Below are 25,629 nucleotides of genomic sequence, written 5' to 3'. Positions count from 1 at the left end.
ATAAAGGTGATAATAAAAGTGGCTAGTGGAACTCAAATGTGCTTTAATTGGTAGAGTGCGACTGCCACTGTTAAAAGGCAATATGGCAATTCAGCATAAATAGATTTGTCATTATGCTTGATATCCATAGTAATCGGTCGACATGTTTCTGCCCATAAAGATCTAAACAGTATCGGGGGCATTCATCAGGACCTCAAAAAAGCTGCTACTATGTGAGAAAAAGTGATTTAACTAAAAATGAAAAAATCACAGACAGTCCTACCGCACCGGTCAGCTCTATATAGTAATCGAAACCGGATACCTAGGAAAACAGAGAGATGGATAAGAAATACATTCATCCTACATTTTATAATAATAGCAAAAGAACAGTCTCATTAACTGACTTCGAAGAAAGCAACATGACTAGTGCTTCACAGCATCTTATAGTGTATAAAATTGCACTTACCCAAGTATTTTGGGTGAAACCCTCACCTCAACCTGGTCTGTGCTCAGGGAAAGGGGCCCCGCTCTAATAAAAAGGAAGACAAAATACAGAGTTGCTGGTGTGCATAACTATGTACTGTCTCCTCAAACGTAGCTTAAAATAAAATAGGTAACGTCTTAATACAAACAACCAGTGGAGGATGGCATCCGGGTCTATGATCGACCAAGAAATAGCTTATTCTGAGACATATATATCGGGTCAAAGGAGTGCAAAGTATGTGGTGATTCTACAAATAAACACCCTCTTGTTAGAGAGTCAATCATGAGAAACACCCAAGTTGGAGGGAACCCTGTGTACCTGTCTAGAGTGAATGTTCACTCGACTAGAGGGTTTACCAGGAGCTAAAAAAAGAGAAGACTCCTTCGAACAAATTATTGCTCTGTTGGTAATGTTGGAGCCTCAGTATACGGACAAGAGAACAGCGCCGTACTTACCTATCCGTCGGTACCCCGAGGCGGTCTTTGAGTCAAGACCGGAGGTACCGACCGGAGAGGTTCGGCATGTTTTATACTGATAGAGCCAAATCGTATGCAGCTGCGTCTAAGCTCAGTGGTGGCCAAACGTGTGCCTGTCTGGTTATCACGCGCATGAAGGACCCCCTGTCAGGAAACGCCCTCAAGCCCACTGCGCCTGAGTGAAATGTTAGAACCTCAATGCGCATGTGTCAGAAAAGGAAACTGATCACATCCGTCTCCCAGGATACTGGAACGCGCAAAGTGTAAACAATACCAAGGGAATGGAAGGGTTTGGTGTTGCATTCATGCTGAATATAGATAACCAGTGAGCGAGGGTCGCAAATTATAACAACAGCCACGGGATATCGTCATTAAGCCCCACCACATCCGAGTGTAAACGATAAACCCATTTTTGTTCCCTACACAAGAGGAAACGTTGAATGTCTGTAATGTGTGGGGGAATGTAAGGTTGTTCAATGATTACCCAATGCACATCAGTGTCTTTGTGGCCTGCTGTAATGAAATGGCTGGTCAGTTTGGTGGCACTTTTCTTGCACCGTATGGTGCTCTTGTGTTCTGAAATCCTCAGCTTAATTTTGCGGGAAGTCATTCCCACATAATTCATACCGCAGGGACATTTTATCAAATAGATTACCCTGTCGCTGTTGCAGTTGGTATGTTTGTTCAAAATCCACGGTCTGCTCGTGCCGATATTGATTTCCGTTGTATGTGAAGTCTGTGGGCACACTGAGCAGTTACCGCAGGGAAAATGGCCTCTGACTGGGGGTAAACCCCACAAAGGAGTGTCTGCGGAGGTTTTCAGAGTTCTAGGACGTGTGTGTATTAATTGGTCCTTTATATTGCAACTCCTCTTGAATGCAAAAAGGGGGGGAGGTAGCACCTTGCCTTCAATTTTAAGCAGTCTCCAGTTTTTTTTTTTTTTAGAATGCTTTTCTTTAGAGCATTCGAATAGCTGGAGAAAGTGTTGACACATGTGATTCTTTTTTCCTCAGTAGTGGGATTACAGATCTTCTTCTCTAACAGGGCTTCTCTATGATTATTTGCAGCTCTCTTCATTGATGTTTTAATTGTTCTTTTGGGATATTGTCTATCCAAAAGTTGAGAGGAGAGTTGGGAAGCATGTTCATGGTACTGGGCGATATTGGAACAATTCCGTCGGATACGAAGGAATTGTCCAAAAGGCAAATTCTCCCGCAGGGCTCTCGGATGGAAGCTCTCGAAGTGTAACAAGGAATTGCGAGCCATCGGTTTTCTATACAGCTCAGTGGTGATAATTCCATCTTGAGAGCCAATCAGTAGATCCAGAAAGGGGAGGCGCTCTTTGGAGACTTCACAAGTAAACTTTAGGAAGCCATTAATGTTATTCAGCCATGCGTGAAATCTCTCAATCGTATCCAAATCGCCCCTCCAGACGACTAGGATATCGTCTATGTATCGTCTCCAGGTCAAGATATGACCTAGAAACGGATTGGATGAAGACAGAATCTCAGTTTGTTCAATTTGATGAACATACAGGTTGGCTAGGGAAGGAGCAAAAATGCTCCCCATTGATGTCCCCGAGATCTGTAAGAATAGCTCCTCTTCAAACTGGAAAAAATTCTCCTTCATGGCCATTGTAGCACAGAACATGATAAAGTCCACTGGTGTTGCACTTTGTAGGTCACTTGCTTCAAGCAATGTCTTGATCACTGCTAAAGTCTCATCCTGTGGGATGCAAGTGTAAAGTGACTCTACATCAAAACTCACTAAGTAGTCTTGTGTAGAGTCAAAAGGCATGCCATCTATGATGCGCAACAAATCTTTAGTATCCTCAACATATGAGGGCATCATTTTCACTAACGGTTTCAAAAAGAAATCTACAAAAGTAGACAAGGGTTCGAGGAGCGACCCTATCCCTGAAATTATGGGTCTGCCCGGAGGGGGGAACACTCCCTTATGTATTTTTGGCAATACATAAAAGTATGGAGTCACCGGAAATGTTGTTTTCAAAAAGAGTGCCTCATGATTCGTGATCCAGCCTTTTTCCAGGCCGTCATCTACCCGATCTTTTATGGTAGCCATAAGTCTTTTAGTGGGATCCAATTTGAGAGGCCGATAGAAGGTGCCGTTCTTAAGTTGTTTCTTGCATTCACTCCTATATGCTTCTGAATCCATGATAACCGTTGCGCCTCCTTTATCCGCCGGTTTGATGGTGATTGACCTGTCAGTTGATAGCGTTCGGAGTGCCAGCGATTCTTTCTTCGGTAGATTGGAAAATTGTCGGTTATCAGTCTGGAAGATTGTTTCAGCATCTCTCAAGACAGCCCTCTCGAAAGTAAGAACTTCTGGAGGAACTAAGTGTGTAGGTGGATTAAACGTAGATCTCGGGCGTAAACCAGTGTTGGTAGTATTCTCCTCATCATCCTCTTGTGGTTTCTCTTTGAAGAAGGCTCGTAACCTCACTTTTCTAAAGAAGCCAGCTAGTTCCTGGGTTCTGTTCCTAGAAGGGTTCTCTATTAATCAGAGATGTCAGATTGTTCCAGTATACTTTCTCCCTCCTTTTGTTAATATAGCATTAGACCCGGGTTGATTCAGTGGCTATAGTGTTTATGATTAAGGGATACACAACCTGCAGGTCTTAAAATTTTATCCCTTGGACCTCCCCATACTTTGTTCTGTTGTTACGGTAATTGAGCGGCCTTTGGCCGTAGGTCCCACACATTTTTTCCTTTCAGCATAAGGAATCAAAACGCTCTGTGGCTTATTTTTAGGTAACGTCATATACTACTTCTCAGTGGTTGGTATGGTTATTCCCCCCTTTTTTTGTAAGGAACAGTTTCTCCCTTTTTAAATTAAACCTGTGTTTTGATCCCTGCTTCTGCTATGTCTGAGAGGCAGGGGCTCTCATTTGACGACACGGTAGCTCTTGACATCTTACAAACACCAAGTATTATTGATGTACCCACTAACCTTGCAGTCACCAATAATGATGATTGGAGTAAGGTCCTTTTCCTTAAACGTTCACATGCACGGACACAGGTACATGGTGCAATCATGACCGAATATTTACGGTCGGACTGTGCTCCCACTGGCCTTATCGTAAATAACGCACCTAGACTGTTTTTGGAGGATAAGGCTTTCCTGAAGGACTGGTCCCTGATAGCTTGGCGCTGTACCAGGGACTGGCTCATTCTGATTATAACAACTGCTAAAAGGATAGCTGACAACATCCTAATTGAGATACAGCTCTTAGAGTCCCAGATAAAATCAGTACTAGTCACTGCTACTTTCAACAAACAGTCTAAAGAAACTGACAAAACCTGTAAGGAATTTAGAGATAATATTCTAGCAAATAAGATTATAAAATTTAAAAAAGATTTGGCCAAGTTCTCTTTGACACGAGTATATCCTTACACCAGTGACTCTTATGTTCCACCCACATACAACCAACAAGGTGGGAGATCTGGCTCTAATTACTCTACATCAGGTAGTGATGGCGAGTCATCCGATTCGGACCTGGGTGCACAACAATCAATGAGAGGTCAGAATTGGAGGAAGAGGGGACCGAGGAGAGGTACCTTCTTTGGAGGTCTACCTCTGCCACCACAATGGTGGCCACCAGCACCTTACAACTATCCACAGCCTTATTTCCAACACCCGATGTATCCAGGCCCGATGCATACAGACAATTTCCAACAACAGTCTTTTTTAGGACAAGGCCCCCGCCGCTCCAGGGGCAAGAGAAGAACAGCTCAACCAAACGTCCATTGGAGTCCCCCTCTATCATCTCGCACACGGAGCAACCAACGAGATCCTGTGGTACCAGGACCAAGCAACATGACAGCTTAATTGTCAATTTAAGCGAACGCTCCCTTACCACTGATGAAACGAACGTTCTAGAGAAGGGACTTGGATATGTCCCCACTTACAAGGGAGACTCTTTCCAGACTAGACAGGAACTAGCTGGCTTCTTTAGAAAAGTGAGGTTACGAGCCTTCTTCAAAGAGAAACCACAAGAGGATGATGAGGAGAATACTACCAACACTGGTTTACGCCCGAGATCTACGTTTAATCCACCTACACACTTAGTTCCTCCAGAAGTTCTTACTTTCGAGAGGGCTGTCTTGAGAGATGCTGAAACAATCTTCCAGACTGATAACCGACAATTTTCCAATCTACCGAAGAAAGAATCGCTGGCACTCCGAACGCTATCAACTGACAGGTCAATCACCATCAAACCGGCGGATAAAGGAGGCGCAACGGTTATCATGGATTCAGAAGCATATAGGAGTGAATGCAAGAAACAACTTAAGAACGGCACCTTCTATCGGCCTCTCAAATTGGATCCCACTAAAAGACTTATGGCTACCATAAAAGATCGGGTAGATGACGGCCTGGAAAAAGGCTGGATCACGAATCATGAGGCACTCTTTTTGAAAACAACATTTCCGGTGACTCCATACTTTTATGTATTGCCAAAAATACATAAGGGAGTGTTCCCCCCTCCGGGCAGACCCATAATTTCAGGGATAGGGTCGCTCCTCGAACCCTTGTCTACTTTTGTAGATTTCTTTTTGAAACCGTTAGTGAAAATGATGCCCTCATATGTTGAGGATACTAAAGATTTGTTGCGCATCATAGATGGCATGCCTTTTGACTCTACACAAGACTACTTAGTGAGTTTTGATGTAGAGTCACTTTACACTTGCATCCCACAGGATGAGACTTTAGCAGTGATCAAGACATTGCTTGAAGCAAGTGACCTACAAAGTGCAACACCAGTGGACTTTATCATGTTCTGTGCTACAATGGCCATGAAGGAGAATTTTTTCCAGTTTGAAGAGGAGCTATTCTTACAGATCTCGGGGACATCAATGGGGAGCATTTTTGCTCCTTCCCTAGCCAACCTGTATGTTCATCAAATTGAACAAACTGAGATTCTGTCTTCATCCAATCCGTTTCTAGGTCATATCTTGACCTGGAGACGATACATAGACGATATCCTAGTCGTCTGGAGGGGCGATTTGGATACGATTGAGAGATTTCACGCATGGCTGAATAACATTAATGGCTTCCTAAAGTTTACTTGTGAAGTCTCCAAAGAGCGCCTCCCCTTTCTGGATCTACTGATTGGCTCTCAAGATGGAATTATCACCACTGAGCTGTATAGAAAACCGATGGCTCGCAATTCCTTGTTACACTTCGAGAGCTTCCATCCGAGAGCCCTGCGGGAGAATTTGCCTTTTGGACAATTCCTTCGTATCCGACGGAATTGTTCCAATATCGCCCAGTACCATGAACATGCTTCCCAACTCTCCTCTCAACTTTTGGATAGACAATATCCCAAAAGAACAATTAAAACATCAATGAAGAGAGCTGCAAATAATCATAGAGAAGCCCTGTTAGAGAAAAAGATCTGTAATCCCACTACTGAGGAAAAAAGAATCACATGTGTCAACACTTTCTCCAGCTATTCGAATGCTCTAAAGAAAAGCATTCTAAAAAACTGGAGACTGCTTAAAATTGAAGGCAAGGTGCTACCTCCCCCCCTTTTTGCATTCAAGAGGAGTTGCAATATAAAGGACCAATTAATACACACACGTCCTAGAACTCTGAAAACCTCCGCAGACACTCCTTTGTGGGGTTTACCCCCAGTCAGAGGCCATTTTCCCTGCGGTAACTGCTCAGTGTGCCCACAGACTTCACATACAACGGAAATCAATATCGGCACGAGCAGACCGTGGATTTTGAACAAACATACCAACTGCAACAGCGACAGGGTAATCTATTTGATAAAATGTCCCTGCGGTATGAATTATGTGGGAATGACTTCCCGCAAAATTAAGCTGAGGATTTCAGAACACAAGAGCACCATACGGTGCAAGAAAAGTGCCACCAAACTGACCAGCCATTTCATTACAGCAGGCCACAAAGACACTGATGTGCATTGGGTAATCATTGAACAACCTTACATTCCCCCACACATTACAGACATTCAACGTTTCCTCTTGTGTAGGGAACAAAAATGGGTTTATCGTTTACACTCGGATGTGGTGGGGCTTAATGACGATATCCCGTGGCTGTTGTTATAATTTGCGACCCTCGCTCACTGGTTATCTATATTCAGCATGAATGCAACACCAAACCCTTCCATTCCCTTGGTATTGTTTACACTTTGCGCGTTCCAGTATCCTGGGAGACGGATGTGATCAGTTTCCTTTTCTGACACATGCGCATTGAGGTTCTAACATTTCACTCAGGCGCAGTGGGCTTGAGGGCGTTTCCTGACAGGGGGTCCTTCATGCGCGTGATAACCAGACAGGCACACGTTTGGCCACCACTGAGCTTAGACGCAGCTGCATACGATTTGGCTCTATCAGTATAAAACATGCCGAACCTCTCCGGTCGGTACCTCCGGTCTTGACTCAAAGACCGCCTCGGGGTACCGACGGATAGGTAAGTACGGCGCTGTTCTCTTGTCCGTATACTGAGGCTCCAACATTACCAACAGAGCAATAATTTGTTCGAAGGAGTCTTCTCTTTTTTTAGCTCCTGGTAAACCCTCTAGTCGAGTGAACATTCACTCTAGACAGGTACACAGGGTTCCCTCCAACTTGGGTGTTTCTCATGATTGACTCTCTAACAAGAGGGTGTTTATTTGTAGAATCACCACATACTTTGCACTCCTTTGACCCGATATATATGTCTCAGAATAAGCTATTTCTTGGTCGATCATAGACCCGGATGCCATCCTCCACTGGTTGTTTGTATTAAGACGTTACCTATTTTATTTTAAGCTACGTTTGAGGAGACAGTACATAGTTATGCACACCAGCAACTCTGTATTTTGTCTTCCTTTTTATTAGAGCGGGGCCCCTTTCCCTGAGCACAGACCAGGTTGAGGTGAGGGTTTCACCCAAAATACTTGGGTAAGTGCAATTTTATACACTATAAGATGCTGTGAAGCACTAGTCATGTTGCTTTCTTCGAAGTCAGTTAATGAGACTGTTCTTTTGCTATTATTATAAAATGTAGGATGAATGTATTTCTTATCCATCTCTCTGTTTTCCTAGGTATCCGGTTTCGATTACTATATAGAGCTGACCGGTGCGGTAGGACTGTCTGTGATTTTTTCATTTTTAGTTAAATCACTTTTTCTCACATAGTAGCAGCTTTTTTGAGGTCCTGATGAATGCCCCCGATACTGTTTAGATCTTTATGGGCAGAAACATGTCGACCGATTACTATGGATATCAAGCATAATGACAAATCTATTTATGCTGAATTGCCATATTGCCTTTTAACAGTGGCAGTCGCACTCTACCAATTAAAGCACATTTGAGTTCCACTAGCCACTTTTATTATCACCTTTATAATTTAGTGCTGCACTTTTAGAACCACATTCACAAAATTGAGGACTCATCATATTTTCTGTCACTACTGGAGATCTGACAGTATCCCTTGTATGCTATTCCTCTTTACACGTTACCGGGTCGTTCCATCAGGACTTGGTACGTTGTATCGAGGTATACAGACCCAAATGATGACAAACATACCATTCCTCTGTGATTGATGGGTTCTGTTCCTAGAAGGGTTCTCTATTAATCAGAGATGTCAGATTGTTCCAGTATACTTTCTCCCTCCTTTTGTTAATATAGCATTAGACCCGGGTTGATTCAGTGGCTATAGTGTTTATGATTAAGGGATACACAACCTGCAGGTCTTAAAATTTTATCCCTTGGACCTCCCCATACTTTGTTCTGTTGTTACGGTAATTGAGCGGCCTTTGGCCGTAGGTCCCACACATTTTTTCCTTTCAGCATAAGGAATCAAAACGCTCTGTGGCTTATTTTTAGGTAACGTCATATACTACTTCTCAGTGGTTGGTATGGTTATTCCCCCCTTTTTTTGTAAGGAACAGTTTCTCCCTTTTTAAATTAAACCTGTGTTTTGATCCCTGCTTCTGCTATGTCTGAGAGGCAGGGGCTCTCATTTGACGACACGGTAGCTCTTGACATCTTACAAACACCAAGTATTATTGATGTACCCACTAACCTTGCAGTCACCAATAATGATGATTGGAGTAAGGTCCTTTTCCTTAAACGTTCACATGCACGGACACAGGTACATGGTGCAATCATGACCGAATATTTACGGTCGGACTGTGCTCCCACTGGCCTTATCGTAAATAACGCACCTAGACTGTTTTTGGAGGATAAGGCTTTCCTGAAGGACTGGTCCCTGATAGCTTGGCGCTGTACCAGGGACTGGCTCATTCTGATTATAACAACTGCTAAAAGGATAGCTGACAACATCCTAATTGAGATACAGCTCTTAGAGTCCCAGATAAAATCAGTACTAGTCACTGCTACTTTCAACAAACAGTCTAAAGAAACTGACAAAACCTGTAAGGAATTTAGAGATAATATTCTAGCAAATAAGATTATAAAATTTAAAAAAGATTTGGCCAAGTTCTCTTTGACACGAGTATATCCTTACACCAGTGACTCTTATGTTCCACCCACATACAACCAACAAGGTGGGAGATCTGGCTCTAATTACTCTACATCAGGTAGTGATGGCGAGTCATCCGATTCGGACCTGGGTGCACAACAATCAATGAGAGGTCAGAATTGGAGGAAGAGGGGACCGAGGAGAGGTACCTTCTTTGGAGGTCTACCTCTGCCACCACAATGGTGGCCACCAGCACCTTACAACTATCCACAGCCTTATTTCCAACACCCGATGTATCCAGGCCCGATGCATACAGACAATTTCCAACAACAGTCTTTTTTAGGACAAGGCCCCCGCCGCTCCAGGGGCAAGAGAAGAACAGCTCAACCAAACGTCCATTGGAGTCCCCCTCTATCATCTCGCACACGGAGCAACCAACGAGATCCTGTGGTACCAGGACCAAGCAACATGACAGCTTAATTGTCAATTTAAGCGAACGCTCCCTTACCACTGATGAAACGAACGTTCTAGAGAAGGGACTTGGATATGTCCCCACTTACAAGGGAGACTCTTTCCAGACTAGACAGGAACTAGCTGGCTTCTTTAGAAAAGTGAGGTTACGAGCCTTCTTCAAAGAGAAACCACAAGAGGATGATGAGGAGAATACTACCAACACTGGTTTACACCCGAGATCTACGTTTAATCCACCTACACACTTAGTTCCTCCAGAAGTTCTTACTTTCGAGAGGGCTGTCTTGAGAGATGCTGAAACAATCTTCCAGACTGATAACCGACAATTTTCCAATCTACCGAAGAAAGAATCGCTGGCACTCCGAACGCTATCAACTGACAGGTCAATCACCATCAAACCGGCGGATAAAGGAGGCGCAACGGTTATCATGGATTCAGAAGCATATAGGAGTGAATGCAAGAAACAACTTAAGAACGGCACCTTCTATCGGCCTCTCAAATTGGATCCCACTAAAAGACTTATGGCTACCATAAAAGATCGGGTAGATGACGGCCTGGAAAAAGGCTGGATCACGAATCATGAGGCACTCTTTTTGAAAACAACATTTCCGGTGACTCCATACTTTTATGTATTGCCAAAAATACATAAGGGAGTGTTCCCCCCTCCGGGCAGACCCATAATTTCAGGGATAGGGTCGCTCCTCGAACCCTTGTCTACTTTTGTAGATTTCTTTTTGAAACCGTTAGTGAAAATGATGCCCTCATATGTTGAGGATACTAAAGATTTGTTGCGCATCATAGATGGCATGCCTTTTGACTCTACACAAGACTACTTAGTGAGTTTTGATGTAGAGTCACTTTACACTTGCATCCCACAGGATGAGACTTTAGCAGTGATCAAGACATTGCTTGAAGCAAGTGACCTACAAAGTGCAACACCAGTGGACTTTATCATGTTCTGTGCTACAATGGCCATGAAGGAGAATTTTTTCCAGTTTGAAGAGGAGCTATTCTTACAGATCTCGGGGACATCAATGGGGAGCATTTTTGCTCCTTCCCTAGCCAACCTGTATGTTCATCAAATTGAACAAACTGAGATTCTGTCTTCATCCAATCCGTTTCTAGGTCATATCTTGACCTGGAGACGATACATAGACGATATCCTAGTCGTCTGGAGGGGCGATTTGGATACGATTGAGAGATTTCACGCATGGCTGAATAACATTAATGGCTTCCTAAAGTTTACTTGTGAAGTCTCCAAAGAGCGCCTCCCCTTTCTGGATCTACTGATTGGCTCTCAAGATGGAATTATCACCACTGAGCTGTATAGAAAACCGATGGCTCGCAATTCCTTGTTACACTTCGAGAGCTTCCATCCGAGAGCCCTGCGGGAGAATTTGCTTTTTGGACAATTCCTTCGTATCCGACGGAATTGTTCCAATATCGCCCAGTACCATGAACATGCTTCCCAACTCTCCTCTCAACTTTTGGATAGACAATATCCCAAAAGAACAATTAAAACATCAATGAAGAGAGCTGCAAATAATCATAGAGAAGCCCTGTTAGAGAAAAAGATCTGTAATCCCACTACTGAGGAAAAAAGAATCACATGTGTCAACACTTTCTCCAGCTATTCGAATGCTCTAAAGAAAAGCATTCTAAAAAACTGGAGACTGCTTAAAATTGAAGGCAAGGTGCTACCTCCCCCCCTTTTTGCATTCAAGAGGAGTTGCAATATAAAGGACCAATTAATACACACACGTCCTAGAACTCTGAAAACCTCCGCAGACACTCCTTTGTGGGGTTTACCCCCAGTCAGAGGCCATTTTCCCTGCGGTAACTGCTCAGTGTGCCCACAGACTTCACATACAACGGAAATCAATATCGGCACGAGCAGACCGTGGATTTTGAACAAACATACCAACTGCAACAGCGACAGGGTAATCTATTTGATAAAATGTCCCTGCGGTATGAATTATGTGGGAATGACTTCCCGCAAAATTAAGCTGAGGATTTCAGAACACAAGAGCACCATACGGTGCAAGAAAAGTGCCACCAAACTGACCAGCCATTTCATTACAGCAGGCCACAAAGACACTGATGTGCATTGGGTAATCATTGAACAACCTTACATTCCCCCACACATTACAGACATTCAACGTTTCCTCTTGTGTAGGGAACAAAAATGGGTTTATCGTTTACACTCGGATGTGGTGGGGCTTAATGACGATATCCCGTGGCTGTTGTTATAATTTGCGACCCTCGTTCACTGGTTATCTATATTCAGCATGAATGCAACACCAAACCCTTCCATTCCCTTGGTATTGTTTACACTTTGCGCGTTCCAGTATCCTGGGAGACGGATGTGATCAGTTTCCTTTTCTGACACATGCGCATTGAGGTTCTAACATTTCACTCAGGCGCAGTGGGCTTGAGGGCGTTTCCTGACAGGGGGTCCTTCATGCGCGTGATAACCAGACAGGCACACGTTTGGCCACCACTGAGCTTAGACGCAGCTGCATACGATTTGGCTCTATCAGTATAAAACATGCCGAACCTCTCCGGTCGGTACCTCCGGTCTTGACTCAAAGACCGCCTCGGGGTACCGACGGATAGGTAAGTACGGCGCTGTTCTCTTGTCCGTATACTGAGGCTCCAACATTACCAACAGAGCAATAATTTGTTCGAAGGAGTCTTCTCTTTTTTTAGCTCCTGGTAAACCCTCTAGTCGAGTGAACATTCACTCTAGACAGGTACACAGGGTTCCCTCCAACTTGGGTGTTTCTCATGATTGACTCTCTAACAAGAGGGTGTTTATTTGTAGAATCACCACATACTTTGCACTCCTTTGACCCGATATATATGTCTCAGAATAAGCTATTTCTTGGTCGATCATAGACCCGGATGCCATCCTCCACTGGTTGTTTGTATTAAGACGTTACCTATTTTATTTTAAGCTACGTTTGAGGAGACAGTACATAGTTATGCACACCAGCAACTCTGTATTTTGTCTTCCTTTTTATTAGAGCGGGGCCCCTTTCCCTGAGCACAGACCAGGTTGAGGTGAGGGTTTCACCCAAAATACTTGGGTAAGTGCAATTTTATACACTATAAGATGCTGTGAAGCACTAGTCATGTTGCTTTCTTCGAAGTCAGTTAATGAGACTGTTCTTTTGCTATTATTATAAAATGTAGGATGAATGTATTTCTTATCCATCTCTCTGTTTTCCTAGGTATCCGGTTTCGATTACTATATAGAGCTGACCGGTGCGGTAGGACTGTCTGTGATTTTTTCATTTTTAGTTAAATCACTTTTTCTCACATAGTAGCAGCTTTTTTGAGGTCCTGATGAATGCCCCCGATACTGTTTAGATCTTTATGGGCAGAAACATGTCGACCGATTACTATGGATATCAAGCATAATGACAAATCTATTTATGCTGAATTGCCATATTGCCTTTTAACAGTGGCAGTCGCACTCTACCAATTAAAGCACATTTGAGTTCCACTAGCCACTTTTATTATCACCTTTATAATTTAGTGCTGCACTTTTAGAACCACATTCACAAAATTGAGGACTCATCATATTTTCTGTCACTACTGGAGATCTGACAGTATCCCTTGTATGCTATTCCTCTTTACACGTTACCGGGTCGTTCCATCAGGACTTGGTACGTTGTATCGAGGTATACAGACCCAAATGATGACAAACATACCATTCCTCTGTGATTGATGGGTTCTGTTCCTAGAAGGGTTCTCTATTAATCAGAGATGTCAGATTGTTCCAGTATACTTTCTCCCTCCTTTTGTTAATATAGCATTAGACCCGGGTTGATATGTTTGTATCTAGCCAAGAATCCCCTAGGGACGAACCAGCCCCCTTACCTGATGGTTGAGAATGAAGGACCCCATCTCTGCTTCGAGGAGGACACCCCGCAAGGGATGTCAGACCGCTGCGTGTCAAAGATTCAGCATGCTGGAACCCGTGTCAGCTTGGAAGGAATTCTCTAATTTGAAGGGGGAAATAGGGGTCTTATATACTAAAGTGGTCACTCCAGGGTTTCTTCTAGAATGGATATGTTTTTAAAACAATCCCGAATATTTTTCCAAACAATTGTGATCATGCACAGCTGGCTGTTGGCCAATGATGAAAAAAAGTGGTGACCCTTATACAGAGTAAGTTGCCGTGCCTGGGGACATGTTTATGCACGTCAGGTACAGGGATTAGGATAGAATACTAAGAGCCTGGTGTCGAAGAGACACGAGCAAGCCACTAGGTAAAAGGTCACCCGCTTCAGAATTATTATTGTCGTGTGGATGGGGCAATGTGATGGAAAAAGGGCACAAAAAAGCACATAGAGAGGCAGCAAATTTTTTAAAAAATGCTTAAATGCAAAATAGGTAACAATGTCCTTCAATGATGTGAAATATAATCTCTTTAAAGAGTCCTTGAGACATTCACGATGTAAGATAATCAAGCACAACAGCCGCAATACAGCCAACGCGTTTCGCCCCACTGGGGCTTCCTCACGGCATAGAACTGAGTCCACCAGCGTTGTGGTGATCTCTAATACATCTGCTCACTATATTTTGGACTTTGTGTAAAGAGAGGTCTTGCCTCCGTACCAATGGTAACTATCCCAAATGATGTCCAATACAGCACATGCTTTAAACTGAAAAGTTCACAGTAGCTTCAATACTAAAAGTTCTTGAACTGTACGACGTCCCTCAGATCGCTGGGGTTCGCTATGATATGCGACACTTCACATATTAAAAGTATTGCTTCTTCACTGGCCCCGGTAAGAAGCCGGGTCTCTCGGCCCGCTGACAGCCCGACTCAAAACACAGACAGAAACGAGTCACGTTGATGTAAAAAGGGGTATGCATGACTGGACTAGCCTAAAGGACATGACACTTCGTCTTGTATTGGCTCTAGGGGCCTGGGGCTTTGTTTAAGGCTTCAGGACCAGTTTACTTTCCCCTTGGGCACTGATTGTGAGCCAGGTTCTTCTCTCCTCCTCTGCCCAAGCAGAGGTTTCAAGATCATTGCCCAGTAAGCAAACCACTGGGATGGCAGGGGACAGCTTTTTTTGAGCCGGTAACTCCTCCCTAATCAAACTCAACCACAGCCATAGGATGTTTGCTTGTGACATTGTCAGCATTGACAATCTAGTGCACATCCTCTGGTAGGATCTGATGAAACCGGTTTGGTCATCACCATGGTCTCACTAGCACCCGTATCCCTAAGAACCTCCACCTCATTGATTTTTGGCCACTGTTGGTATATCACCATACTTGAAGGCCACTGAGTCAAAGGTTCAATGTTCTCCCCACCAGTGGACACTAAGGTGGCCTCTGTGTACCATTTCGGATACTTAAGGGGCAATCCCCCACCCCCATCCCTACACTGGCCAACCTCTTAGATTGGTCACCAGTGGGTACCTTCTTTGTGCACACTGCATCCCCCCTCTTCTGCCACGGCAAATTGCAATCAAGAAACACCCCAGCCTTTGAAAAGTCAAATGTCTTTCCCTCATACCCCCTCCCCTTTAAATGGGATGTGGCTCATGACTCCATCCCACCCTTTGGCATCTTCTGGGAACTCATTGGGGCTATCCTTTTTTTCCTTACCCTCCTCTATTCCCAAAGGAGGGCCCAACCACCTCTCTTCTGGTCACCTCCCAGGGTATCCTTGGCGACTGAGGAATGAACCCACTCATCATTTGTCTTGCCCAGTTCCCTAGGGCCAGACAGCTTATAGTCCACCAGATGCTAGTGCAACTTCTCTGAGTGACAAGCTATCAAGGTGTGCTCCTTAAATTATAGAGCGCCTTAAATATGTCTACTTTGCTGCCTTTAATCCAACCATCTAGTGCCTTAAGTGAAGTGTCAACAAAGTCCAACCATGTCTGTGAAGCCCCCTTTTGTGATGTCCAAGGTGTCCGTCTATACTCCTCAGGTGTCAAGAGTTCTACAAAGACTCCCTTCATGTGTGAGTCGGACTCTGCCACCTCATCGTCAAGTGTGAGCAGTCTGTCCCTACCAACTACTGGTACTAACTCCCATACTAGTGTACCCACCTTCCTCATCCTTAGAGCGCGCTCATATGAGGCCAGTCACTTGTCAATATCATCCCCCTGGGCATGACTAGAGACAATCCCTTTGGGCAAACTGAAATCAGGGGCACCCCTGTCAACACCTCCAATTACCACTCTGCTGCCACCATCTTCTCTGGTCACCGGCCCTCCTCTCTTCCAGTGTCATACTTCTTTCAGCCAGGGCAGTGGCTCTCTCTTCCAGGTCCAAGGCTGTCATACTTCCTTGCAGGAACCTCTGTCTAGTGATGATAGTGCCTGCTTAGCTGTTGGCTCTAGGGACCAACTTTGATCCTGTACAGGGGGTAGGTTTCTACCTGCCCCACTTGCTCCACTTAGGATACTGTTGCTCTCCTCCACATCATCTTCCCCTGTACCGCGGGGCAATTACTTCTCCAGACATGGAGGTACCCTGTAGGCCTCCTCCCAAGCTCTGAGAGCTTCAGTTCAGTTTTTCCTGGCTTTGGCCCCTACGTTGATCTTCCTGTATCTGCAAAATGTTAAATAATATTTACAGATGGTAGCGGTGGTCTCATTGGTAGCACATCACTCTCTATGTGCATTGTATATTTACATCATAGTATTGGTGCCCCTCAAGGTTGAAAATCTACACCCCACTACCTCAGGTGTCAGTCCACTGTGGCCCAAAGGACCCAGTAGTAGTATCAAAACAAATAGATGAACCTCGGCACTGAAATCAATATTATTTGATAAATCTTTTTCTATGCATGTAACTTTGAAAATAGCAGCAAACCAAAAGGGGTTTTTACTTGCTGTACAGTTTAATACACATATGGAACATACAACTTTGATCATATATTTGGACGTAATGGCATTGTATTCCAAAATTGTAAGGCTTGATACAATGATCCTCCCATCACACGTCAAACCAGTAGCCGACACGTGTTTTGTTATAAATAACTTTTTCAAGGCTTCAATATGTAGTAGATGAGTCCCAAAAGGTATTCCATAGAAATTCAGGTCTTCTAGTAGAAATGATAAGTCCCTATTTGAACTTGTATTCTGGTCCGGAACAAAATTATGCTCCAACGTTTTCAAATTGATCCTATATTAGTCATACTTTGGTAGGCAAAAGGCGTAGGGCTGTGATATGCCCCTAGCAGTGCGCAATCCGCCACGTACCGGGACAGTATCGATGTGGTCAGCAAAACCGGACCAAAATGCTGTTGGCGCATCTCTCTTGAAGGACAAGTTTGCCATGTCGAGCTCCATATTCCCTCAATGAGAAAGCGGCTACTGACACGTTCTCACAACTTTAGGACAACGTTTTCATATTTTGAACTTGCAGGAAACTTTGCCACTACTTTCTTAAACTCTTCCCAAATTCTTTAAAAAGTAATTGCAATCCTTGGAAACTTTTCTCTGGAGTTTGACAAATGGGTACAAGAACTTTTTTGGGTGTCACTTTAGGCAGATTCTTAGCATCATAACTTCAACTGTACGGTACTGCTAAACATAAGTTCTGGATCCCACCGCTAGGCACCAATGTGAGGAAACAGGGTGTATTATGTGGTGTGGTTATGCAACCCTACCATATAATACACTTACCAACCCCTTTAAGACCCTTAAATTGCGTTTGTCAAACCTTCAGCTCGACCCTGGGCAGCTGTAGCTCTGAGCAGCAAGGCTTACACAAAGGAACAAGTGCAAAGAAATCCGACCCCAATTAGACTATTTGTAAACACCACAATGATAAATATTCACTGGGTCTTATCGGGTTCTCTTGTCCTAACCCACTGATCAGCTATCTTGGCCAGCTCTCTTGGGATAGTTAGCTTTGTGTCTACTGCATGTTGGTGTAACTTCTCTGAAAGGCAATTTGTAAGAATGTACTTCTTGACCAACAAATTATCGAGCCCTTTAAATGTACTTACCTTGTTAACTTTTAACTTACCATCCAGTGCCTTTACCTATGTATTTACTAAGTCCACCCAGGTGTGTGTTGCCCACTTGTGCGATGTCCCAAGCTTTTTTATGTACTCAAGTGCGACAAAACAAATTGAAAAGTGCTGCCTTCCTGTGTGGGTAAGAATCTGCTCCTCATCAGATAGTGTAAGCAGTCTATCCCTACCAACTGTTGGCACTAACCCCCATATTAGAGCTCCCCAGTGTTGTGTGCCCACATTGAAGGAAGTTGATTTACTGCCTGGCCTCCGTCTCCTGCTTCAGAGCGAGGCAAGGCAGGCAGCCTGGGACAGACAGCCAAGACTTCAATTCTCTAAATACATATATCCATTTCATATTTCTTAGATAAACGTGTAGGAATTTCAGAGTGCATCAGCCTCAGAGTCCTAATGGAGAAAACTTCCCTGCCCTACAGTACCATCTTCAGTAGTTCCATTCAGACGTTGGCGGGCTGAAGTGTCAGCCTGTAACTCTGCACTTGCCAATGGGGCCATCAGCCTTTCCACAGTAAAAACAACAAATTAGGGTTTTTACGGATTGCACATGCAAGTTCCATTTTCAAACATATAACACACTGCCTTAGGGCTTGCTAGGCCTACCTTATGGGTGACTTGCATATATGAAAAAGGGTGGTTTGGGCTTTGCCGTCGCCTTAAATGGCAAAGTCGAGTTAGCAGTTGAAAACCGACCTCCCAATCTGCAGTGTCAGACTGACCGGGAGCCGTGGATTACTGTGTCCCATGCAGGGTGTGGCAACCAGTGCTGCAGAACACTAACTTATTGGCCTGGGTGTACCCCCAGATACCATATACAAGGGGCTTACAAGTAGGTTAACCTATACCAAATGGGTACAAGACAATTAAACATGCACCATTTTAAGGGTCAGAGCAAATGCTCCGAGTCCTGTTTAGCAGACTTCCGGGCATTTTATTGCCATTAACACCAGCTCAGAGGAGTCAAAATTGGGGCAAAAAGAGGGGGGGGGGGGGGAGGGGGGAGGTAAACCTGCAAAGTCTGTTTCCATACACACATTTGACTCAAATGTGAATAAGCATTGTCAAAGTCAATACATTTGACACCTAGGAAAATTTGGGGCAAACAGTTGCCAGTCCAGGTGCTCCTTGGACTGGAGACAAGCATCCTGGGACTGGTTTTAGGGTCAAACCCCTCATCAGCCAGGCTAGCTTGAATCTAGTGGGTCAGTGAGCATGGGGCCCACAACTAGGCATACCCTTCCCACTTAGGGCAAGAAAAGCAAAAAGAACAGATGATGTACAGAAGGCTGATGAGGGGTGATAACCCAAACCGTTTCCAAGATGCTCATATCCTGAACTGGGGTGGCAGAGTGGGCTAAAGAACGGTGATGGATCAAACCCAGATCTGTTGACTGGGTGTGAGTGTTTGATTGGTTCTGATGCTCCGTCCATCACCACCCCCTTTTGTACCGCATATCCGGACCAAGGCGGACCTGGCCTGGCTGTACAGGCTGGACTGTTCCCATGAGGAGCAGGGTCAAGCCTGATTTGCGTATGGCTGGGTCCAAACTAGGGTGGCATGGTGAGCAGAGAATGAGGGATTAAACCCAGATGTTCGATTTGGTCAGCAATCCATCCAATATACGTTTTTTGCACATGATCATGTTCATCACAGTAGACAGCTTCCCAAATAAAGACAGGTGTCAGGAGAATGGAGAGGGGAAGCAATGGCGGAGATGGGAGTAAAATAAAAAAAATAAAGAGACAAAACAGGGGGATCGCGTGTGGTGGGAGAACAGATTAGCTGGGAGGGAGGTGGAATGGAAGCAACACAGAGTGCGGGGTTTCAGTAGAGAAGCAGTAAAAGAGAAAGAAAACACATGCACTCCGAAAGTGCTCATAGATTGAAATCCTGTCAAAAGAATGCTAAAGAATAGTTGGGAGAAACAAGAAGAGAAAAGAAACCCATTGAATAAGAAGCAAGCACATGAGTGACAAGGAACTCAATGATATGCAATCGGCTAGCCCAAAGCATACTCAAGTATTGCTATTGCCCCTAATAGGTCCTTGAGAACGAAGAGCTGGAAGCGGTCTGTAGGTACGATCTAAAAACTGGTAAGATCATGACGTTCAGAATCCTGCCCTGGTTTATATGCCCGCTGCTCCATTACGCCGCCTGTTCAGGGCTTGTCGGTCACTTTCCCATCTGTGGCCATGACACACCCCTCTCGCCCTGTTGAAGAGTTCATACAGAACCACACCACAGGCATGCATTCGCAAACAACTTGTGGCCACCCGGCTTGTAAAGTAACTGCAGTGGTGTCTCCTCACCACAGGGCCTTCTCACCATTGCACCGGATGCACAACTTGCAGGCGCCACGGATCCACACAGACCCTTGCGGATACACACGGGCCCACACGGACACGGTTTTAAAGTAACAAAACTCAGGCTCCAGAAGATTTCCGTAGCAATTTTTAATAGAGTTCACTTACAAATCTTAGTTAAAATAGAATCCTTAGTTACAATAGAGGTCTCTCAGAAACCAACAGTTCCCACTTTCAGATCACATCAACCAGGTTATAAAAAAATATGTGTTTGCCCCAGGCTCGTTTCTGGTGCCTAGAAGCCCCAGTGAGCAACAGCAGAGATTTTACAGGTATAAAAATAATCTTGGACACATTGGCACATCAGCATCCTTGCAGCCAGCAGGAAGTGAGCCCCAGTTTTGCTGGGCCGCAGCCAGCGCGCTCCCTAATGCGTGGAGAGCAGGACAACGCCGCATGAGCAACGCATTCATGAAATGCGCCTCTCGTCGTTGCTTCTCATCCCAAGTGCCCTGCTCCAGAACCCCATCAAAGTGCTCGGTTCCTGGGACGGACGCCATTTTGGGTTTATTGCACTAACCGTCCAGAGGGTGGTGGGGTGGGGTGGGAATGGGTGTGTGTAATTGAATGTGCGTGTGTGGGAGGGGACAAGGGTGGTGGGGTGGGCAAAACTGTGGGGGGGTGAATATCTGCTGTGCGCCTGTTTTAATTTCAGGCAACTGGTAATACCACATGAGAGAGCAGGCCAGACTGCAGCATCACAGTGATGGGGTGTGCACGATGTCCTCTCCTTCACACCAGAGTGGAACTCTTCAAGTGAATGCGTTCGCACTTGGAGCACTTACTCAATTCCTATACAATTTCCCTTTTTGTTTATATACATTTTAAGAATATACGATATTGCAGACTGTTTATTTTTTAGGAGGACGCTTAGTGTTTATTCTGGGGGGGGTGGGGGGGGAGGGGGCACATGTTGAAGAAAGCCATTGGGTTGTTGGCATCCATGTTCATTAGGACCCAAACTAAGATTTGTTTGGTTGTATGTGCGCTCACTTTACAGGAGAAAAAGAAGCAACTATTTTTGGAGTGGATTTTGGCAACCGTACTGCTGCTCATTAGCAGTTCATGGCAGTCGCTGGCACAAAAAAAGAGGCCAATCTGCAGAAGAGCTGCTGAAATAGGGAGATGGAGCGGATGAGACAGTCGCAATCAAGCCACCCCCCCATACGGCAACACCGCCAGGATGCGCTTACAGCTTTATTCTGTGCCATCAAGGACTCCTTTACTACTCCTTCAGCCAAGGACCTGCTACCTCTCTTAGGTTCCTAATCTATACTGTCAAATCACATACTCCCCTATAGGACCCAATATTCTGCTGTGGGTGAGCTGGCTCCCTAGGTGTATAGCTTTCACTGTCCAATCACTTTCTCCCTTACAATAACCTATTCACTGGACCATCTTCACGCCATTATCCCAACCAGACGTAGATGAATCCCTTCTTTCCCACATCTTGCACTATCTGCCCATGTTTGGGTTAGCTCCACCCTTCACCCTCTTGACCAGCTGCGTCCCAGTATCAGGAGGGCTTGAACCCTGGCCCCTCTCATTCACACTTTCCCCACATTTACGCACACAGTTAAGAGTCCCTGGCACTGATGTTTTTCCATCACTCATGCTGATGTCCGCAATCACAAGCAGGTCCCGTGAGATGCCATAGCCAGCCTGCTCTTGACCAACAGGGGGCACTATAAGATCATGTCTTAGCTCTGGCAGTGCCCCATATTTTCATCATACCATCCGAGGACAAACAGGCGGGGAGACAGTACTTATTTTTGTATTTTGAAAGATCACCTTCTCTTAGAAAATAAAAATAAAAAAATTCAGGAGAAAAATCTGCACCAAGAGTCCATTACAGGAGAAGGAAGACTGCACTAGGAGGTCATTACAGGAGAAGGAAGGCTGCACTAGGAGGTCATTACAGGAGAAAGAAGACTGCACTAGGAGGTCATTACAGGAGAAGGAAGGCTGCACTAGGAGGTCATTACAGGAGAAGGAAGGCTGCACTAGGAGGTCATTACAGGAGAAGGAAGGCTGCACTAGGAGGTCATTGCAGGAGAAAGAAGACTGCACTAGGTGTCTATTACAGGAGAAGGAAGGCTGTACTAGGAGTGCATTACAGGATGAGGAAAGGTGCACTATTGTTCCATTAGAAGAGACGGAAGGGTGCTCTAAAAGTCCATTACAGGAGAAGGAAGGGTGCTCTAGCAGTCCATTACAAGAGAAAGAAGACTGCACTAATGGCCTCGCCGGACGGGTTGCTGAGTCACAACGGGGACGGATATCCGTTCCACCGAAATATGAATACCATTATATCCTATAAGATTTAGATTTCGGCAGACGGGTTATCGGTCCACGTTGTGACAGAGTAACCCGTCCGCCGAGATCTAAATCAGGACCTAGGAGTCCATTAAAGGAGAAGGAAGGGTGCACTAGACAGAAGGCTGTACTTGCAGTCCATTACAAGAGAGGGAAGGCTGTACTAGCAGTCCAATACAAGAGAGGGAAGGCTGTACTAGCAGTCCATTACAAGAGAGGGAAGGGTGTACTAGAAGGAAGGCTGTACTAGCAGTCCATTACAAGAGAAGGAAGGCTGTACTTGCAGTCCATTACAAGAGAGGGAAGGCTGTACTAGCAGTCCACAACAGGAGAAGGAAGGGTACAAGACAAGGAAGGCTGTACTAGCAGTCCATTACAAGAGAAGGAAGGTTGTACTAGCAGTCCATTACAAGAGAGGGAAGGGTGTACTAGAAGGAAGGCTGTACTAGCAGTCCATTACAAGAGAAGGAAGGCTGTACTAGCAGTCCATTACAAGAGAATGAAGGCTGTACTAGCAGTACATTACAAGAGAAGGAAGGTTGTACTAGCAGTCCATGACAAGAGAAGGAAGGATACACTAGAAGGAAGGCTGTACTAGCAGTCCATAACAGGAGAAGGAAGGGTACAATAGAAGGAAGGCTGTACTAGCAGTCCATTACAAGACAAGGGAGGCTGTACTAGCAGTCCATAACAGGAGAAGGAAGGGTACAATAGAAGGAAGGCTGTACTAGCAATCCATTACAAGAGAAGGAAGTCTGTACTAGCAGTCCATAACAGGAGAAGGAAGGGTACACTAGAAGAAAGGCTGTACCAGCAGTCCATTACAGGAGAATAAAGGCTGCACTAAGAGTCCATTACTGGAGAAGAAAGACTGCACCAGGAGATCAATTGCAAAAGAAAGAAGGCTGCACTATAAGAATCTCTCCACTTTACATTGGAAAAGGTTGTTTCCACGGATTCTACTCCAAGTCCATTCCTGGCTTTTGCCTAATTTCTGACATGGAAAGGGGAGTTGGAAGTCTCATTTACTCTTAGGTGGTGTTTTGGGTAGCTGGAAACTGCTCTGCACATCTTTAAGGGTGAGGCGCTCAAACAGTCTTTTCACTCTGATAAAGCTGTCTATACGTATCCAGAGTGGTGAGGGCTGCCTCACCGAATTTTGGTTGGCCTCAGTCTCTCACTACTGATCAAAGTGGTTTGGCAAGTTCCATGTCCCCACTTGTGTGATCTGGCTAGGTCACCCTCTTGCCTGACGGTGGATCTGATCAATCACTTACCCTTTCTGGTTTGGCTAGATCTCGCCCACCTGGCCGGTATGGTGAGGTTCAATGTAATAGTACCCCCTTTCTGTAGGATTGTCCTCTCCTCTACTCCCCAGCTGAATGGGTTCACCATTTTCTGCCCCCCTCCCCGCGTGGTTTAGTTACATCTTTTATCCTGACCAATGTGGCTGGACCTAATCTACCCTTGGTGGCCAGTGTGACTAGACTCTTCGCATAGTCTCGGTTTCTTGTCCTACTATATTCGAAAGACGTTCTCAGCTTTGCCTTCGTTCAGTTTATTAGAGAGAAACAAATCCACAAAGAAAAACTAACTCTAAAATGTTAAAAGAAGATGATGGAATATAAAGGCAGTGAACCAGCGGGTTCTAGTGCTGCCGAGTGTAATCACACGTGCAGGAGACATCGCCAGGGGCTGGCAAGGGCAGGCCGGTTGGCAGCCATAGGGGCCAAGCGACCTCCACAGTGGCAAAGGATATCCTCAGGAGCCAGGCGACCCTCCTCAGGGGCTGATGAAGTCCCCCAAGGGACCTCGGACAGGTATTTCTGGAGGCTGGTAACAGATACAGGATCCACTTTGGAAGTGGCAGGTGATAACTCAGATTAAAGTTCGCAGATCGGTCCATGCTCATCGCCATCCGGTCACGAGCCCACGACTTCAACGTAGTTAGCGGGGTACAGCCCCACCTGGCCGGAGAGGAGTCTGCCCCTGCACCAGCCCTGGTCGTCCTCCTCACTGATCTTCACGAGCTCTTCTCCTGTGAAAGAAGGAGAGAAACAGGTGTCAGGTTCTCAACCATGTATTATGCACCATAGGCATTGGCCGTGATCGTGACGAGCAGTAGTCAACGGGGGCCCAGTGTAAAGGAATGTCAGACTCTTGGGGTGCTGGTTGGCTGACATAACAGCAGGAGCCTGTGGGCTATGTCAGACCCATTAAACTCCAGGGGGACACCAGACTTGCAGAGCTCTGAGGGAACACAATTAACCAAAGTGAACACCCACCGCACACACCAGAGAAAGCTGGAGGAAAAATATTTTTGTAAAAATATAAAATATCCAAATAGACGTACCCAGTAGGTAAGCGCAAACATTACTCACCTGCAACACTACAGTTTCTCTTTAGTGGCCTCGCAGTATTGTTAGGTCAAAGCAGTGTAAATGGGCCACAAGGTGATTAGGATGCTTGCGAAGATCAGTAATCAGTACCGGAGAAGTACGACTATGGCCCGAGGATGAGGCCTGCTGTAACACATTTATTATGTCTATTGTGGCACCATGCTCTTGTCTGAATGTTTTCAAAAGGTACAAACCAACATACATGTGGATGCCTTGCATATTACCCAAGAGGTGTGCAGTGACCGGCTTACTTTTCATGGCACAAATCGCTGAACGGCCAACTTGGTAACAGCCAATGAGACAACTATTACCATTAGTAATTTTAATGATTTTTAAATGCCATTAAAACAGTAAAAACTAGTTGAGTGCGCACATTTCACTAACGAACAAGTTACTTACCTTCAATAATGCCTCATCTGGTAGAGGCTATCTAGCCACAGATTCCTTACCGCAGAATTATCCCCAGAAGTCAGACTGAATCCAGAGATTTTGGGGGGGAAACACTGCCCTGTGCACCGGCATGTGGCATCAATCAGCTCCATGTAGCATCAGCACCATCCGTGCTGGATAGTGCATGCGCGGTGCCTATGTAGGTGGCGCCCTGACAACTGTTGGTTTTTGCAACGTTACACACCAGAAGCACAGAGCCACGAAGAACACAGACCACCG

The 25,629-nt window shown here is 45.1% G+C and overlaps 1 protein-coding gene across 18 annotated transcripts in view; it reads right to left on the bottom strand.

Annotated features, from left to right (window-relative positions):
- Positions 1-20,316: 20,316 nt before the first annotated feature.
- The window catches only part of PACSIN3 (protein kinase C and casein kinase substrate in neurons 3), a 339,753-nt gene continuing 334,440 nt past the window's right edge, over positions 20,317-25,629 (bottom strand). For 16 of the 18 annotated variants that reach the window (XM_085646611.1, XM_085646617.1, XM_085646623.1 and 13 more), the window contains one exon: positions 20,317-24,599. In XM_085646611.1, coding sequence (XP_085502737.1) covers positions 24,484-24,599 — 116 coding nt within the window. In that variant the 3' untranslated portion in view covers positions 20,317-24,483. The remainder of the gene's footprint in view (positions 24,600-25,629) is intronic. The other 2 variants (XM_085646621.1, XM_085646622.1) reach the window with 1 other exon arrangement.

The sequence above is a fragment of the Triturus cristatus genome, chromosome 3_1 (genome assembly GCF_964204655.1).
Source record: "Triturus cristatus chromosome 3_1, aTriCri1.1, whole genome shotgun sequence".
NCBI lineage: Eukaryota > Metazoa > Chordata > Amphibia > Caudata > Salamandridae > Triturus > Triturus cristatus.
The sequence above is the reverse complement of the archived record's forward strand: the minus strand, read 5'-3'. Positions and strand labels throughout refer to the sequence as shown.